Source organism: Alexandromys fortis, unplaced genomic scaffold (assembly GCF_014885135.2).
Source record: "Alexandromys fortis isolate MF-2015 unplaced genomic scaffold, M_Fortis_MF-2015_v1.1 scaffold_33, whole genome shotgun sequence".
Taxonomy (NCBI): Eukaryota; Metazoa; Chordata; class Mammalia; order Rodentia; family Cricetidae; genus Alexandromys; species Alexandromys fortis.
Genome location: NW_026067917.1, coordinates 14,538,017 through 14,557,375, shown reverse-complemented (window position 1 = coordinate 14,557,375; position 19,359 = coordinate 14,538,017). Strand labels below are relative to the sequence as shown.

The window sequence follows — 19,359 nt, the reverse complement described above, 5'->3', positions numbered from 1 at the left end:
GCCATATCTTCTAATAAATCTGTAATTATAGAATCAGTCTTTTCAGAACTCAAGCAGTTGCCCATTGAAATCCTGAATATTGTATCTATGGTATGGTGCACATATTTTAATTTTCCTAACTCTGCAAAATGAAACATATCCATTTGCCAAATTTCATTTCTTTGAGTACCCTTTGGGTTACTTCCTGCAGATAGTGGGGTTTGGTTATACAAAGAACAAATAGGACATTTCCTTATAATTTCCTTGGTTTGTTGCCAAGTGATAGAAAAATCTTTTATCAAACCCTTGCTATTAACATAGTGTTTCTTATAAAATTCTGAGAGTTCTAGCACATTTCCTACCAATAGCTGATCAATTTCATCATTACCTTGTTCTAGAGGACTTGGTAGGTCGATATGGGATCTGATATGTGTTATATATAATGAATGATTTTATTTCTGATTATTTCTTGTAATTGGATCAGTAGCAAAGCTAATTCTGAATCATCTGGAATAAGTTCAGCAGTTTCAATATATAAAACAACTCTTTCTTCATATTGAGAGTCAGTAGGTATATTAAATGGTTCTGGAAAATCTAATAATACCATGAGTATAGCATATAATTCTGACTTTTGAATAGAATCATATGGATTTTGAGGCATTGTTACTTAAATTTCCTGACTTGTAACCTGTATTTCCTGATTTATTTGCATCAGTATAGAGTGTAGGAACTCAAGAAATTGGTGTTCCCTGTACAATATGAGGAAGAATCCAATTAGTTATCTTTATAAACTGAAGTCTTTTGCTTTTGGGATATTGTTGCTGATCTCTCACACAACAAATTACTGCAAGCTCTTTGCCAATGCTCATTTTCTATCCTTAGTGAGGAAATTTCAGCTTTCGTAAATGTACCACAATTTCTGCCCAGTCTATTCCTATTAATTGACAAAGTCTTAATTTTCCTTCCAGAATCAATTCAGAAACCTTTTCTACACAGGTCTTTATTTTTACTCTGTTTGTGTGGTGAAAATATCCGTTATAAGGTATTATCTTCTCTCTGCATAAGAATTCCTGCGGGAGAATATATAGAAGGTAAAATAACCAGGATACAATCAAGCTCTGGATCTAACTGATCCTCCTATACATTCTGTAATTTCTTTTCTACCCAAACCAATTCTCTCTCAGTCTCAGCTGATAGTTTTCTTGGCATATTCAAGTCCTTATCACCTTGTAAGGTTTGATAAATTACTTAGTTCTTGAATTGTCAATTGTGGGCCATAACCAGTTAATAACTCCCAGTAATTTTTCAAAATCATCAATTGTTTATAATTGATCTCTCCTAATTTGCACTTTCTGTGGCTGAATTTTTCTGTAAACCTATCTCATATCCTAGGTAATTAATAAAATCTTTTGTTTTAATGTACGGAATATTTGTGTGCACTATGTAGATGTGTCTTTGCCAAAGGGCTTTTTGAATGGTTTAATAAAGAGCTGAATGACCAATACCTAGGCAGGGAGAGGTTAGGCAGGACTTCTGGGGATAAAGAGGACTCTGGGGAAGAAGAAGAAGAAGAAGAAGAAGAAGGAGGAGGAGGAGGAGGAGGAGGAGGAGGAGGAGGAGGAGGAGAAAAAGAAGAAGAAGAAGAAGAAGAAGAAGAAGAAGAAGAAGAAGAAGAAGAAGAAGAAGAAGAAGAAAGGAGGAGTTGCCAGTTAGCACTGAGGAAGCAGGATGGGTTAGTATGCAGAGGTGAGAGATTGAGCCACACTACTTAACATGGATTTAAAAATATGGGTTAACTTATAAGAACTAATTAGGAACAAACCTAAGCTAACGCTGAGCTTTCATAATTAACAAAAAATCTCTGTGTCAGTATTTGGGATCTTTGTGCCCAAAGAAAAATCTGTCTACTTATGTATAGTTTTACTGTGTTAGAGTTAAAACCTTTCCTTTTTATGTAGACAAAAGCAGGGAAATGTTATGGGATTATCTTTTTGTACACTATGAAGACGTGTCACTCTGATTGGTTTAATAAAAGGTTGAATGGCCAATAGCTAGGCAGGATTTCCAGACACAGAGGATGCTGGGAAGGGCAGATGTAAGGAGGCATGGCAGAAGCAGAAAAAGCTGGATAGATAGTACGTAGAGGAGGTAAATGGGCCTTGGGGCAGCACATAGATGAACAGAAATGGGTTAATTTAAGTTATAAGAGTTAGCTAAAGGGGGCTGGAGAGATGGCTCAGAGGTTAAGAGCATTGCCTCTCTTCCTAGAGGTCCTGAGTTCAATTCCCAGCAACCACATGGTGGCTGACCACCATTTGTAATGGGGTCTGGTGCCCTCTTCTGGCCTGCAGGCATACACACAGACAGCATATTGTATACATAATAAATAAATAAAAGAGCTAGCTAAAACAAAGCCTAAGCTATTGGTCAGGCTTATATAATTAATCATAAGTCTCCTTGTCATTATTGAAGAGCCAACAGTATGATTAAAAAAAGTCCAACTCCACTTCTCCGCAGGAAACAGTGTTTCAACCTGGAGGAAACCATTATCTAACACCAATAGTGCCAGCTACTCAGTGGTGTTAGCTTTCCTGGAGAGATAGGAAATCGGTGATGTGGGCAGCAAATAAACAGACTGGCAAATACCCACAGTGGATTGTTTATTACTGTCTGTCTAGATCCAGGGCCATGGGATCCACACATACCCACAAATACCCACAGTGGAGACCCCCCAGTGGATCGTTTATTACTGTCTGTCTAGATCCGGGACCATGGGATCCACACATACCCACAAATATGTAGACAGAGTTACATGTATAATTACACATATAATTAAAAGAAAATTTATTATTATTTTTTGACAGGGCCTGTTTGGTTTGGAACTTGCTGTGTAAACAAGGTTGAACTTGAACATAGATGAGACTGGATCCAAACTCACAAAGACAAACCTGCCTTTGCCACTTCAAAATTATTAAAATATCAAAAATATTAAAAAATTTTAATTTTGGAGACTTTATTTTTATTTCTTGTGTATGAATATTTGTCTGAATGTTTGTTGTACCATTTTCATGCAGTGCCCTTGGAGGCTTGAAGAAGGCATTGGATCCCCTGCAACTGGAGTGACAGACACTGTGAGCTGCCAAGTGGGCGCTGGGAATTCAACCCCAGTCCTCTAGAAGAGCAGCCAGTGCTCTTAACCTCTGAGACATCACTATACCGCATCATAAGCAAATCTTAAAAAAGTAAATAAATGTTTTTTTCCATTTTTTGTGACTTATTCATTTTTTAATTTATTTTAAAATTTTTACATTTTATGTACCAGCCCCAGATCCCCCTGAAAACAAATGTTTTAAAGTGAAAAAAAAACAAAAGTTTAAGAGTTTTGAACAAAATCTTTCCTTCAGAAATATACCCTTGTATAAAAGGATATGTATAATGCACTGATTTTAAAAATAGGTGCTTTTTCTACCTTCCTTCCCTTGCTGATACGACAGTGTAAACCTGTGACGGCATGGCAGCCCTTTGAGTTACGAGGTAACAAGCAAGAAAACAAGAGCATGGTGATCATGGAAAGAAGGGGGAATAAGATAAGGATCCCAGAGCTGACTTTTCATTACGTCAAGTCACAACTGTTTCTTATAAGCTGCTGTTTGCCTCTGCTTCCTAAGTACTTCCTAAGACCCATATACTGGTCTCCTGCAGTCTATGTTCTTTGCGTAGCCAGCGGATGGATCCTTTGGAATGTGTCAGATGCCAACAAGGAGAGAATCCCACTTCCAGCCGTGGACTGCCCTTGCTGTGTCCTCTGCTAGGTCTGGCTTTGCACCACTCATGTCCCAGTAGGACTCTGGAGTCACGTGCGGATCAGCTTTCATTCACTAAGAACAACTCAAAGGAGGAAGGGTGTATTATCGCTCACAGTTTCAGAGGTTTCAGTCTGTGGTTTCCGCGGTACCATTGTTTGTGGGGAGTCAGAGTATCATGCCAGAAAAGGTGGAGGAGTTGAGCGGAGGGAGGAAGGGAATAGGAGAACAAGAGACAGGGAGAGGAAGGGACCGTAGACCCATACAGCCCCCGGCAGCATGCCCCTCAAGGGCCCACTCCCTTCAGCTAGGTCACTCCTCTGCTTCCCACAGCCTCCCAGCAGCCCATCAATTTATGAATCCATCAACGGATCAATCCTTTCATGAGGTCAGATCCCTCTCACGATACCAAAGCCCTTGCTTCTGATTACTGCTGTAATGGGCACCAAGTCCTCAGCACACGAATTTTCAGGCAAGGTCTCAGATCCAAGCATGGCAGAGAGATTCCCCCCCCCCCCCCCTCCTCTCTTCCACATCCCTGTGGCTTTGTGACCTTCCTTTGTTCATTTCCTGCAAGGGTGAAGAGGACCCTTTCTCTTCCTCTGCCATTTGAGTGTGATTTGGGGAAGGGGTCAATCCCAATGCTGTTAAGACCCACAAGCCGTCCTATGTACTCACCGTGTCTGCTATCACCTATTAAGTGCTATATAAATGTTTCTACCTTTGGTAGAAAAATGTCAGCTCGGTGAAGGTGGATCCTGGGCGTGGCAAACAGGTGCACCACGAAGCTCTGTCTGAATGTTTATAGAATGAATGGCAGAGCAAGGACTGTCTGAGCTGAGATCTTGGAGCGGCTCAGGGTCCGGTTTACGAAAAACCGCAGATGGAACTCTTGACAGGGTCCATTGCGAGACCTTCAGGGGCCAGGGATTTCAAAGCAGGGCATGTGAGGATATCAAGAAATTAAGGGGCGACGATAGCCTCGGCATCCGATGGCCAGCATCGAGAGGGAGTGGCTGACGACATGGCCTCCGCAGGACAGGGGTGTGGACGCCAGTGGGAACCTAGGCTGCCGCTTCTGGATGCCACGGACATCGCCCCACCGGGGAGGGTCTGTTCGGGTTCGAGGAGCGCGAGGGCGCGCGGGGACCTCTCAGGCTGCTGACCTGGGGAACCAGAGGCAGCGAAGGCTTTGGGCGGCGCCCCAGGGGCACGCAGAGGCTCACGCTGCCTAGAGCTGGGCACACGCAACTCGGCGTTCCCCGAGGACCGCCGCGGACTCCGGCGGGGGCGGCCGCGGGGGCGGGGTCTGTGGGGTCCGGGGGTGGGACCGACGCGGATTGGCTAGGCGCGGCCGCGTGACCGACCCCTTATAGGGCGTGGCGTAGGGCCGCGGCTCGGGTGCGGTAGCAGCTGGCGGGCGAGGTCCAGGCGGCTCGCTGCGGCTCGGCTACGAGCCCCTGGCGCGCCGCGCCCTCGGTGCCGGGCCGCGGAGCCGGGGATGCTCGCGGCGCCCAGGAGTCATGGTCCGCTTCGGGGACGAGCTGAGTGGCCGCTATGGGGGCCCCGGCGGCGGGGAGCGGGCTCGGGGCGGCGGGGCCGGCGGGGCGGGTGGCCCGGGCCAAGGGGGTCTGCCGCCGGGCCAGCGGGTCCTGTACAAGCAGTCCATCGCGCAGCGCGCACGGACCATGGCCCTGTACAACCCCATCCCAGTCAAGCAGAACTGCTTCACCGTCAACCGCTCGCTCTTCATCTTCAGCGAGGACAACGTCGTCCGCAAATACGCTAAACGCATCACGGAGTGGCCATATCCTACGGGGGCCTGGCCGGGCGGGGACCGGCGGAGGTCAGGGGCTTGGGCGACATCGGTGTCCGCGCGGCGGGTCCGGGAGGGGCGGCTGGGGCCTGGGCGGAGGCGCCCAGTGGCCATCTTTCTGGTGTTGGGAGGGGGTGCGACCCGGGAGAGGCGCGTCGCGGACCCCACGGGCCGGCGATGAGGAGCGGGGCGGAGCCTCTGGGGCGGTCTCCGAGTGCGTGTGTGCGTGGTTTGGGTGTGCGCGTGTGTGGTCGTGGAGGCCACGACGGACTGGGTGCACGCTGGGCGGAGCCCCTTCTGACCTGGGGCTTGTCCCTTCGTGCACTTGGTCTTGGGGAGGCAGGTTGGGGCACACAGTATGCGGCCGTCCTGGAGGACACGGGAGGGCGAGTCCGAGTCTTGCAGGTGTGAGGTGGATGCAGGTTCTTGCGCGTGCTGACTGCAGGTGCCTGCGTTTGTGTGCGGGCATCGCTTGAGCCGGTGCTGCGCGTGCGTGTGTTCGGCATTCTTGGTACATTATGTTCACGTGCGGGTGTAGATACTTGTGGCTGTGTCTTTAGGTAAGGGCGTGCGCCTGCGCAGGACCCACTTCTGCTGCTTTGGGGGGCTACTGGAGGGTTCTCCCGTGGCGCTGGCGGGCTAGGCAAGGCAGCTGTCCGTGGTGCTGACGGCGTCGGAACTAGCGGAGGGGCTGGGCAACTGCAGAGGCCCCGCCTCTTGGCTGCCCCCAGAACTAGGGCGGGGAGCTGAGAAGACTAGCCTTGAAGTGGGGAAGGTGGGTGTCGGCCAGCAGTACTCAGCCCTGGCTACTGCACTGCGCTGTCCTCATCTTCACTACCTCCGTAGCGCCTCCTAGCCAGTCCTTAACCCACACACGCCCTTCGAATACATGATCCTGGCCACCATCATCGCCAACTGCATTGTTCTGGCCCTGGAGCAGCACCTCCCTGATGGGGACAAGACTCCCATGTCTGAGCGCCTGGTGAGTGCTGGCTAAGGGTTTGGGGGGGCTGAAAGCTTGGATAGTGGCAGGTTGTCTGATGTGTCTGAGCTGGACAGGCAGGGCTCTGTCCTGACTTTCTGTCCAGTGCCAGGAAACTGGGTGGCCAGTTGAGTGTGATGAAAGATCAGGGAATCACTAGCTGGCGCCTTGTGACTTTAGCTACCCCTCCTCCCAGATGGTTCATTTGTGCATGCTATGCTGGCCTTGACTTAAGGACCCAGTTCTAGACCTGGAATGAGGGAGGGGTATTTCTCAAAGATATAATAAGAATGTCAGGCTTTATGGGCAACCCTGTGGCCAGCTGACCCTTTCCTGCCATATTCCCTAAGGAAGCACTTCTTCCCAAATGTTTCAAATCCATATTCTCCTCTAGTTTCTTGCCAAGAGTTTCCTAGAACCCAGTGATGTCCATTCTGGGAACCAGAAGCCATACCTCTGGGATTATGACTCTTAAGGAGTGGGAGGCAGGATTGAAGGCCAGCCTTCTACACTCAGGAGGTTTGAAGGGCTAGTGTTACTTCACAGGTGAGGGCACAGCCGCCGCTCTCTCCTGCTGCCCTTTTGCCTGGGCTTAGCATGTGCAGGGTGTGACTGTGAGACTATAGTACTTCTTGTATGGAGGAGAAGCTAGTGGGGTTCAGAAGGACCCTGGGGACTGAGCTCTCTAAGGAGAAGAGGCTGCTCTGTTCTCTCTCCATCCTGGCTGTTGCTTCTCTGACTTCAACTCAGATAAAGCAATGTGTAGCTTGGGACCTGGCATCTTGCTGAGCTCCTGTGTGGCCTGTTTCCCATTCTTTTCTGAAGTTTGGCAGGGGAGGTGGCTCTGAGAAGGTGGACTTCATGACAAACTAAGGGGATGTTTAGGATGGCCACCTGGGATTGAGGATCTTCCTGGAGGACAGGAGAAGGCTAAGTGGGCTTAGAGAGTATAGACTGGGAAGGAGGATTGTGAGTTAAGTCAGGTTTCAAGGCAGAGGGTAAGTAATGGTCTCTGGACACCTTTGGTCGTGTCCAGAAGGGTTCCTCTGCTCCTTTGGGCTTCTGGCCTAGTAGGAGCTCTGCTTGCTCCATTCTTGTGGTGAACAGCCATTCCAGAGGCCAGAGAAGGGAGCGAACTTGGAGGTTTACCAGGTTGAGCATCACCAGCGCCAGGCCATAGGTCATGACCATATCTCTAGGGAACTCTAGCCCATAGGCCAAGAGGGTCACAGGCCAGACTGAGGTCAGTGCAAGGGGCCATGAACTTAGGCATCCTTTTTTCGCCAAGTCTCGTGTTCAGCTTTCTGATTACCTGTGTCAGAGCAGCAGGTTTGCTTGGTGTTGATAATGATGGGAATGGGAAGATGTAACTTTTGTGGCTAATCTATTGGGAAAACAAGCAGTATATGCCACTTTGGGCCTATCCTGGAGCTCCAAAATGTTCTCGACTAAGCTCAGCCTTGCCTGTGGGCTCAGTCCTCAGGGGCTGTGAGGATGAACAAAAGACAGACGGGCTTGGACAATAGAGCTTCTAGCTACCTAGCAGTAAGGGGCTGAGTGGTTTTAGGACCCCAGTGTGTCTAGCCTCACTTGGGGTCAGTTCCTCCTCTCTGGGGCCCCTGCTTCTTCCTTACTTCTCCTCTATAGCTGCCAAGCCTCTGTCTTGCAGCTCAGCGGCTCTCAAGCCATTGGCATACCTATCTTCCTGTCCCATCAGCCTCAGTCACGGGTCTGGCTTAGAGGAGCTGGGCAGAAGAATCTAAGGGAGGACTTCCTTGCTAGTGGCTCTAGAATATGGTCAGTTCTTCTCTTTTTGTCCATAAAGACATTGTGAGGTCAATTTCTTCTTTGGTGCAGATAGTCAACAGTCCCTCCCCTTGAGGAACGAAGACCCTCCCAACTAAACTAGACCAGAAATCTTGAGGCCAAGACCAATGCGTGCATTCCTTCAAGAGCTTCATCCCTGTCATGAGTCAGCATCAGGAGGCAGAACAGGGACACTGGGCCATCATGGATGCTAAGTGGCCAGGCTCCTTGTTCTACTCATACCTGCTGATAGCCACTGCCCTTTGCAAACTTCAGGGCCATCAGCCAGTCTTAGGGACTGACTCCCTGTAGGCAAGAGAGGGAGGATCAAGCTCATGTGTTGGCAAGGCACGGGGCTCTTGAGGGTCATACTTCTTGGAGAGAGGCTCCAGCTGAAGAAGTTAGTTGGCTCATCTCATGTGGCAGCTCCTTGGACCATATAGACCACATGCCCAGTCTTCCCTCATGGGGGCATGGTGTGTTTGAAGAGCAGTTTTTGCTGGAGCTGGTCCTAGGGGCCAACCCTTGTGAATGGACTCTGGAAGCCATCCTGCTTCCCATCCTTTCTTCCTATTTTTAAAGCTGCTGCCCCAGAGTGTAGCAACTGAATCATGCTAAGCCTCCTTGTCCAGCTCCCTGAAGCTGTCTGCTCCCTTCCCCTTACACCTGATGCTCCTATTGCTTTCTACATCCGTGGTCCTGGAACATCTTCTCCCCATGCTTCCTACTGTTTGCTCGGCTCTGGTCCTCCCCAGCATCATTCCTTGTAGGTGTTGGCTAAGAAGTGGACATGGGGATCTTATTAGAGTCCCTGTCTCCATTCCCTTGGTCCTACTGTTTTCTCCAACAACAGTCTTTCCCTTAGACTCTAGCCCTAGAAACTTTTGTTACCACGCCTTTGACAAGACTCCTTGAGCCTTGGCCTGTATGGGTTCCTGGGTTTGCTCCCACCTCCCAGCCTCATGCCTACTGCTGGGATGTAGGCCTAGCCTGTAAAGGGGCACTGTCCCCTGGTCTTCCCAATATTGTCACTGTAGTTTCCTTAATGCTGGAGCTTTGCTTCTCTTTATTCCCCCATCAGAGTTTCCATGTTCTGCTTGTCTATGTGTGTTGCATGTGTGAGTGAGTCCCAAAGCAAAGACTAAGGATGCCAAGCTTTCCAGGTGACCTGGCACAGTGGCCAGAGCCTAGGGTCAGACCCAGGTGGCTGTTGGGGTTACATATGGTCTCTGGTCTAGATACTCCCTCTCTGTGCCTTTGTGCGCTTGGAAGGGAGAAGACCTGACTGTATAGAAAGAGTTGGTGTAGTTAATACAAGGACTTGATTTACAGGCATCCAAAATGAGCATCATCACTACCCTTTTTACCTCCTTGAGCAAAGTCTAAAGTCTTCTCCATGATTCCAGCAGGACAGTCCTGGTACCCTGTGAATGGAGCGGCAGCTGGGATGACAGAGTAGAGATCTAAGGTCGTGTAGGCACGATCAGGGCACTGCTGTCACATTGACAAATGGTAGATCCCATTATTAGTCGTGTCAGGTGGTCACACTCAGGCTAGTGGGAGCGAGCAGTGCACACTGGAGAAGCCTGAGGTGCCTGGCAGGGTTAGCCGTGGGGTGGTCTGTGTGCCCATCAGACAGGGACTGCTGAGTAGCCATTTTGCTGAGGGGACGGAGGTGAACACTGTCCTGTGCTCCTCCTCAGGATGACACGGAGCCTTATTTCATCGGGATCTTTTGCTTCGAGGCGGGGATCAAGATCATCGCACTGGGCTTCGTTTTCCACAAGGGCTCCTACCTTCGAAATGGCTGGAATGTCATGGACTTCGTGGTGGTTCTCACGGGGTAGGTGGGCCAAGCCCGAGTGCATTGGTGTGTGCTGCCCCACCATAGGGCTGAAGTGGAAGAAATGTTCATGTTGGTACCCCATCCCCTGAGTGCAGTGCAGAGGGTAAAGAACTCTCTGTTATACCTCTGGACGAATGGCGATTGCTTCTCCCCACTCAGCTTGCTGGGCTCCCAAGTAAGGCTCTCAGAGACATTGGGGTCTGTTCCCATCTGCTGTGCTCTGAAGACCATGCTTGTATTTCTACTGTGTTTTCCCAAAGGGCTCACTCCTAGGCCTATCAGGAGGAGCCTGATTACAGACCCTAAAAGCAAGGCAGGCACTATGGGCACTATTGATGGTGTAACCAGCAAGTGAGGTGCTTCAGAAGGCTCTTACCCATCTGTGATCTTGAGAAGCACTTGATATCTGAGCCATTTCCTGTCTGAGAAGCTACCTGGGACGTCTCCCTGATAGCTCTGTGCCACTCCACTGTGTGAGGCTGAGTATGTGATCCCAGTTCTCGCCCTGGCAATGTTTCTGATTTTAGATTTATTCAATGTATGGGTGTTTTGCTTGCATGTATGTCTGTGTACCACATGTGTGCATGGTGCCCTTGGAGGTCAGAAGAGAGCACCAGGTCCCCCAGAACTGGAGTTACTATGTGGGTGCTGGAAACTGAATCTGGGTTCTAAGCAAGAACCACAAGCGCTCTTTGCTGCTGAGCCATCTCTCCAGTCCCTCCGCCCCTGAACGTGTTTAGTTACATTGTATGCCTGCTGCTTCCTGTCCGTCAGTCCTTCCATACAGTGACCAGATTAAAACTCCCTACCTCCCAGGAGCTTGCCCATCTCCTGGCCAACTCGGTTGATTTGTCTGCCTAATGGGCATTGCACAGTCTTCTTCCGTTTCTCTGGTGTAGGCTGTGGGCTGGGGAACTCCTGTGCTGGGGGGCCGAGGCTGTGGTTGGGATGAGGGCTACTCACACAGAGCCTGTGGCTTTCTCAGAGCCTCTGTCCTGGTCTAGGGATGGCAGTGTCATCTTCCGTAGGGCCTTGTGGTTGGGGATTAAGTGCCAAGATCAGGGCATAGGGAGCTGGCCCACTACAGGTGAGAATGCTGCACTTTTTAAAATGGGAGCTAGGGTGGTTCCATCTCTGCCCACCGACCTCCATGGTGCATGTAGGTGTATGTAGGAGGGGGTTGAGCATCAGGAAGGAGGTGTCTGAGAAGCCTGGGTCTGGGGCTTCAGCCACCATGCTCCCTGTGGTTGAGGAACAAAGGAAGTTAGGTAAGACCTCTGGGCTCCTAGGTAAGACCCACAGAGTTATGGGAGACAAAGATGCTCCCCATCTTTGTGTTGTAGCTTCTGTTGTGAGGTCCACGTTTGTAAGGCTGAGGCTTGGGAAGGTGTAAGGTTTGTCTTGTAGAGTTATCTGGTATTCCCGAGGAACGTAGTGTAATGGTGGCCTCAGTGCCACCGTGTGTGATCTTTGCCCACATCTGTGGCTTGCTCCTTGTTCTAAAGTGGGAGCGTGTTTACAGAAAGCCCTCGGTAGCTTTATGGATGCTTGCTTTCCACCGAAGACACAAGTGAAGGATCACGAGGGGTTGGTAACAAGTGTGGCCCCTGTGGGTCGGGTGTTCCCCACGTCCAGGCTACCACCTGGGGCATCCGGGAGTAGCTATAGCTGTTTACAGTTCTCTTTCCCTTGAGTTCAAATCCCCGAAGACAAGAATGGTGTCTTATTTTTCAGAGTGTCCCCTGAGCCTATCTTGGGGCAGCCATCCAGGAGGGGGCAGTGAGTGGTGGCAAAACGGATGGATGCTGAGGAGAGGCCGGCAAGGGATGCTGGACCCCTGCTACTAGAATCTGCCACTCAAGGTGTAGGGTGCTAACCTTCCTGTGAATGCCTGTGAGACTATGCCAGGGCCCCCAAAGGAAGGCAGGACTGTCTCCTAGTCTTGGAGACCCCCTGTCCATGTTCTGTTTGCCCCTTCTCCCTTTCTGTCTCTTTGTACAGCTGTGTTTTCTTTCCTTCCACTTCTCCACCCTTTCTGTTCCCCTCACTCTCCTGTCTTCCTCCCCTCTGTCGCCCGTCTCCTCTCAGTCTCTTGCTTCGTGTCTCCGCCCCTGTCCTCCGTGTCCTCGGGAAAGCTGGCACTGCTGTTGTGGTTTTAGGTTTCTTCCCTTGTAGCCAGCTCCTTGAGGTAGTGCCAACCCCAGGTGGGAGGGTGATCCATGTTTCATGGAGGCCCGCACGCAGGACCAGAGCCACACTCGGAGCTGCTCTGATGCTCCTATAGGATAGAGTCACGAGGACCCGAGTGTGTCTGTGTTTATGGGAGGCTTTGGTGGAAAACCCAGGGAAGAACCCATCTCTAACCCTTCTGAGCTGAGGTCCCAATGGTAGGGTATATGTGGGGGTGTGGCACGTTCTTGTTATTTTGTTGTTTTAATTAGGCGTTGTTTAATTGGTGCTTAGAGGGTTCGAGGCCCGGAGGGGAGTGGCAGACAGCACCCTGGCCTGTTGCCTAGTGAAGCCAGGTATATCCCCAGTGGCCAGCAGGGGTCTCTCTGTTCCTGACGCTGGTTGTGAGAGATGCCTGGGTCGTGGTAGGGTAGGGAGTTGTGAGCCACCACCCTGTTCTTAGAGAAGCTGAAGCTGGGTGCCTGCTGCTGTCTGCCTTGCTTCCTTCTCTGGTGTCTCGTTCTCTGCGCCAGCGGATATGGTACAGGGGCTGTAATCCACTAGGTGCGCTGGTCACTTGCTGCCCTCTCTGAGGCAAAGCTGTGATCTGGTTGTGGATCTGTATAGGTCACAAGGATGCCTCTGGGAGCCTGGGGATTATGAGAGATGGAGTATGGGCTTGTGCTCGGGAGTCTGGCCCCTCAGTTATGACTTCCTGTTTCCCACTGGACTAGCCCATGGATTACTACCCAGACTGTTGTCCCTTGGTAGGATGGGGACAAGTGCCTAAATCTCCTAATATGAGCCCTTCCTCACTGCTAGGAGAAGGGTTCCCTTCCTGGTCCTACAGCTTCCTGCCCACGTCCTTTTCCACGGACACTTCTTTCCGCATACTAGGATGAGTAGGGCCCAGAAGTGCCCGGATAGGAGCCCTAGTTGGAAAATGACAGAAAGAGTCACCGTCCCAGTGCAGCCAGGGGCCTCCTGAGAGCTATGTCCTCCTCCTCTTCAGCCTGTTTATCCGTGCCCATCGGCATCATGTCCACCCGCAACCCTGTTCATTTTTCTGAGCACTTGGGCGTCTCGTCTGCTCACACTGCTCCAGCCACTCACCATTAATCACTACGTCCTCGGCATTTGCCAGATGTTGTGAACATGGGGACAGAGCCACAGAGTCCCTTCCGGCGAGTGGTGTCCAGAGTGGCAGGCATCCTTCCCAGCCGGTTTCTCATCAGTATACGTGATCTCATGCCTGGATGGTGCTCACATATGCTGCTCTGCCTCCGAGACGGTAGCCAGGGCAAGTCTGCACCTTGGCTAGACCACAGTGCTTCTTGGCACGGACCTGCTCAACAGGTTATGAAAGGGCTTGATCTTGGTGGGAAAGTGGGTGAGGAGTACATAGGGCAAACTTTGTATAGGCAGTCAGGGAAGGCTTCAGGTTTGGGAGGGCATGAATGGGCTTCAAGGCTTAAGGGTATAAACTACTTGATTTCTGGGGAGAGCTGTGGCTATGTTCCTGACCAAGAGTATAGAGAGACCAGACAGGATCGCCAGGAACTAGAGAAGCTGTCTCGGACTGTATGCTGGTTTCTATACCCGTGAGTTGCTCGGGCAGGGAGGTGATGGAGACCCAGGGGAACACTTGTGTTCAGCCGGGGATTCAGGAGGAGTATGCTCTACTACAAAGCCAATGTCGGAGGGAACCGTGTGATGTGGCCTGAAGTGAATTCGTGTGTGGGGGAATGAGAATACCGAGTATGGGGGCCTCTAGGGGGGACCTGTTAGTGATGCTCATTGTTAAAGGTGCTTTGCAGCAAAGCAGGAGAGAGACGGTTGCGTGCTGTGGGTGGAGGAGAGAGGCACAGAATGGCTGTGCTTAGGTGGGCAGGGGTGGTGGGGATGGCTGGAGTCTTCACAGACTGAATCTGGAAGCAAGTGCGTCGGCTGGGATGTGTGAAGATGAGTGAAGGGCTGTGGAGACTGAGATGGAGGAGACAAATGTAGGGCAGAGCAAGGAGGGGTGCAGAGAGAGGGAGAGCAAGTGCGTGGGGCCCCTAGAGCTCCCCTCGCCAGCGCCAGCCTTCCTTCCCAGCTGCCCTCCTCCATTGCCTGCTCCTCACCTTGCTTGGCCGCCTGGAAGGTAAAATTGCTGGAGATGCCTCTTGCCTTCTACCCTGTTTAGGTTTCTTAGGACACAGAAGTACCCCAATAGGTTTCTTGTCCTTCTGCAGGCCACGTTTTTCTGGATATATGAACGGACTGTCCATTTGCCCTTGGGGAGGGGAGGGCTCACAGTCACTAATGGGAAATTCTGTTGCTGGTGTCAGGAGGTCCTTGAAAGACAGTTTTGGTGGATGTGGTGGGGGGCAGGACAGGGCCATGGTCTGGGTGTAGGGCAGTCGAGTTGGGTTTATACTGGGCACAGGGAAGAAAGCAGACGATTGAGACCGAGGGCACTGGGGCAGCAGCAGCCTGGGCAGAGACTCCAGAGAGTTCAAGGGGCGTACCGAGAAGGCAGAGTCTCCAGGAACCTCTGGCACCTTCCACATCCAACCCTCAGTTCCCAGCTGCTATCCTTTCCGTGCTCCCTATGGTAACCGTCATACTTCTCCCACCCCACACTCACCTTGTCACTGCCTCCTCTCTTCCAGGACCCCTAGAGAACCCTGCCATGGCCTTTGGCCTGGAGGACTTCATTTCATAGGTAACAAGGACCTCTGTTGTGTGGCCTAGCCTGCTGCTTCCCCTAATGGCCTATGGAGACACAGAGAAACACGTCTTGGCTCAGGCAGGTGGCTCCCTGGGGGGGGCATTTCCAACCACAGCTTCTCATTTTACTTCAAATTAAACAGAGATTCCTTTCCAGGGTGTGTAATTAGAGCTCAGGCTCCTCTCTCTGGATTCATCTCCTGTGGGAAGAGGAGAGGAGTGTGGGCTGCCTCGTGGGAGGGAAGGTGGACAGTGAGCTCAGAGTCAGGCACGGTCACCACAGACTCTGAACCTAGTGCCAGTGTCTAATGGCTTTCAGGGCACAAGGATGTAGCCTGATTTGGGAGGTGCTCCCTGGGGGCTGGGGAGGCACAAGGAAGTTAGGGACAGAAGAAATAGATGAGCACATGGCTATCTGCCAAGGCAAGGGGACAGTGCTTAGGGATACCGTGCCCACTGACTAGTGGCTCAAGACATAGCTAAAGGCAGCTCCACACAGTGGGCTGTTCTGTAGCTCCCCAGTGTTTAACAGTGACTCTGCGGGGGGGGGGGGGGGGGGCCTCTGTGCTGCTCAGGTTGAGATTCATTGGATTCCCTTTCCCTTCCTACAACCAGGGCTCTGATTGTTTGCTGCCCCTAAGTGTGGCTGGAGTTAGGAGTTCAGGAGTTCTGTTTTGAGAGGTAGCCTCTGCAGCCGCATGGAGGAAACCTTTGATCCCTATCTTCTGAGATCAGGGTTAAGGTTTTCCAGGTAGTATCCTTGGGTTTTGCAACCTTTCCTGGCCCTGTGACATCTTGGAACTTGCCAGGACAATGGGGGTCTCCCCAACGTCCCCGCCACGTACAGCGAAGCCTCTGCCCGGAGCAGCTCTGTGAATGTGGGCACTGGGTGAGGGGTGGTGACCCTGGGTTCAGCACTGGTATTCATTATCTCAGATGGCCTTATTGATAGTGGCCTCCCATGGCTTCCTGCCCCTGTGACAACTCTAGAGTCCTCTGCCGGTTACATAAAGCCCCAGGGATGCCCTGCTCTGATGAGTGGCGCCCAGCCTCCCTCCTTGGCACACACCCCTGCAAGTGGGTATTTATAGAGGACCCAGCTCACTCTCTTCTCTGTCTCCTACTTCCCCCAACTTTTTTCTTTGCTTCAGGACTCAGTACTTCTAAATCATGGAACAGAACCAGGCCCTTCTCTGGGACAATCCCCATTGACTTGTGTTCAGGGGTTCAGGCTCCTCCCTGGTCCTAGGCAGGTGGGGGATCTCCAGTCCCCTCACTGAAGTAGCTTCAAGCTCTCATCCTGCCAGGTATTCCTAGGGTCTAAGAGTCCTGTGTGTTTCTGGGTTAGGAACAGCCCCTGGGAAAACGGATTGTACAATCTTCCTTATATGAAAACAGAGTGGGGTCTTCTTGATGAGTGGGGGCTGGTTGGGGTGCAGACCTTGACCCTGTGACCCTCAGTGCACAGAGGCCCACCTTCCTCTGGGCTAGACCATAGGTGAGTGTCGGGAGACATTCCTGAAGTCTACTAACCACTGATTCATGGCAGAAAGCGTCCATAATCCCTGTAGCCCAGACTTCTGCCTGACTGCAGGGTCTAGGAGTGGGATATGCTTCTAGTTGCTTCTTGCAATACTCCAGCCATAAGAAAGGGCAGAGAGCAGGAATCCTGGGCCCTAGGGACACACCCCCACCTGTCCTTGTGCTTCCACAAACTGTGCCTTTAGACTTGGGTGGATTTTGGGCTAAGACACCTCTAATTCCAGCCTCCATGGCCTTTCAGATTATTCGGAATAAAACCCAGAAGTTTCTTGGTGGTCAGCACCCTGGGTGGTCAGTCAACAGACTTGCCTGTGCCCACCTGTTCGCTCTGCACCTGACCACTGTAGCTCAGAGCTGAAGAAGTGAAACCTTTTCACAGAACGTCCCAGGGAGAGAAAGGGACATGCATCTGCAAAACTAGTACAGTTGTTGCCCAGACTGGTTAGGGACCACAGCCTAGCCTTGCAAAGTCTACAGAGCTCCAGACACAGAGTGGACCCAAGGTGCTGGAAACACCACTGTGAGCTGTGGACAACAGTGCGGGGCCAGGGAGCTGGTTCTGTAGCACCAGCGAGGGCCTGACACAAGGTGTCAGACAAAGGAGTAAGGGTCTGGTACAGCATGTACTTCACTTGGGTCCATGAACCCATTTCCAGCCTGGCCCTGTAGCTGGTGGCTGTAGGCCTGGTCAAGGTTTTGAGATGGGCTCTAAGTTAGTTGTCACCATTTAGGAGGGAGGGGCTTTGTGAACTCCCAAGTTTCCATCTTGAGTAGACACCCCAGTTCTACCTGGTGGTCTCTGCCTGTCTGGCTCACTAACATGGCTCTGTCCTGTTTGGCGGTTCCTCGATAGTCTCAGGCATGGGTGTTCTGGCGCGGGTGCCCTGGTGTGTTGGGCCGTGTCCAGGCTAGCGATATTATAACCCAGGGCAGCTGGTGCTGCATCGTGTGGCTGTACCCCCACAGATGTCTCAGGAGTTTGAGTTCACACCCAGCAAGGGTGGCACTGTGAGCAAAGAGGAGCACACTCATTGGCGTCTCTCCCCCCCTCCTCACACCCGCAGCCCAAAGCTGTGATCCACGCCTAGGTGAGAATGATTGCTAATGGTGTCTCTCCGTTACTAGGCTTGGAGCTAGTCCCTGGACCGAGAGCAGGGTGGCAGGCAGGCCTCCTGCTCATCCTCAATTCCCTGATCGGGGGGCTTGGGAGCTCCCTAGTTCCTGGGCTTCCATGCCTACTGGAGTAGAAAGAGCAGCTCTTCACTGTGCTGCCCTCCACGCTGTTGTAGCGTCCTCTGGTTGGCCTGTTTTACACCCCACCGTTTAGCCGGGCAGAGTTCCAGCAGGCCACATAGCTACACCTGTCATTAGCTCGTGGCATTTAATCTCTGCCTGCTTTCTTCCCTCACTGCTGCCATCCCCTTTGTTGTTCCCGGTCTGGGGTGGCAGGGTTCATACTAGAATTCACATCACACCGCCACAGAGTCCATCTGCGGGTCACTCTAGAAAGAACCCTGTGCCCTGGTTGGCCTACGAGGCAGTGCTGGGGCCCATTTGGAATGGGACTTGTACTATATCACCACCCTCTCTTCCCCAGTGCTGGCCTGAGTCATCCACTCTCACCTTGCCAGGGCCTTCGTGTGTGTGTGTGTGTGTGTGTGTGTGTGTGTGTGTGTGTGTGTGAAGGCATAACACAGTCCCACACAGACTGGGCAGCTTTGTCTGTTCTGGGAGCTGGAAGCCCAGGTTCCTGTGAGTACCACAGGCTGTGATTATGGATGGGATACAGCTCTAGGCCCAGTTGTTTTGTGACCCCTTGCCACCCTGGGCTGGCCTGCTCTTCTTGTGCCCTGAGACTCTAGCTAAGCACTGTAGAGTGCTGCGTCACCCCCCTGGCTTGAGGCCTCTCCTCATGTGCTTTCTGCATTTTCCTCCCATTGGCCACGGACCCTGACAACACAGCACCCAGAAGAGGCTGAGGTTGGAAGGAGGGAGAGTGATGGGCTGTGTTGTTGTAATAGGGGCGGCTGGCTATTTTCTGCCACCCGGCCGCCCGCACGGCTAGCTTTGTACCCGAAAGCAGCGGGCTGTGTCCCGCCACCCGGCTAGCTTTACCCGAAATAATTACATGGAAACTGTATTCTTTTAAACACTGCCTGGCCCATTAGTTTCAGCCTCTTATTGGCTAGCTCTTACATATTGACCTAACCCATTTCTAATAATCTTGTGTAGCCCACGAGGTGGCTTACCAGGGAAGATCTTAACCTGCGCCTGTGTGGGGAGTGAGAATCATGGTGACTCCCGACTCAGCTTCTTTCTCCCAGCATTCTGTTCTGTTTACTCCGCCTACCTAATTTTCTGTCCTATTAAAGGGCCAGGGCAGTCTCTTTATTTAACCAATGAAATTAACACAAAACAGAAGACTCTCCCCCATCAGTGTGTGGTTGGAGGGCAGTGTGTTGTCTAACGTGGAGTCCCTGGTTCCACCTCTTCTCAACGTCTGTCTCAGACCCTAGCTCAGGAAGCGCAGCTGCTCCCTGGTGGAGAGGAGGCCAGGGCTGCCTTGTCTGCCTGCAGACCTAATCAGTACAGGGGAGGTGGCTGACTGCTGCCCACAGGTGAGCAGACAAGAGGGGCCTGGGAGTGGTGGACATACGGGTTTCCACAGACTCACCAGACTCACACTGGTGCACACTGGTAGGAC

At 51.6% G+C, this 19,359-nt stretch overlaps 1 protein-coding gene across 6 annotated transcripts in view; it reads left to right on the top strand.

The window, feature by feature from the left end:
* Nucleotides 1-5,296: 5,296 nt before the first annotated feature.
* The window catches only part of Cacna1b (calcium voltage-gated channel subunit alpha1 B), a 158,809-nt gene continuing 144,746 nt past the window's right edge, over nucleotides 5,297-19,359 (top strand). For all 6 annotated transcript variants that reach the window (XM_050139968.1, XM_050139969.1, XM_050139967.1 and 3 more), the window contains exons 1-3: nucleotides 5,297-5,589; nucleotides 6,475-6,580; nucleotides 10,090-10,229. In XM_050139968.1, the coding sequence (XP_049995925.1) occupies nucleotides 5,306-5,589; nucleotides 6,475-6,580; nucleotides 10,090-10,229 (530 nt within the window). In that variant the 5' untranslated portion in view covers nucleotides 5,297-5,305. The remainder of the gene's footprint in view (nucleotides 5,590-6,474; nucleotides 6,581-10,089; nucleotides 10,230-19,359) is intronic.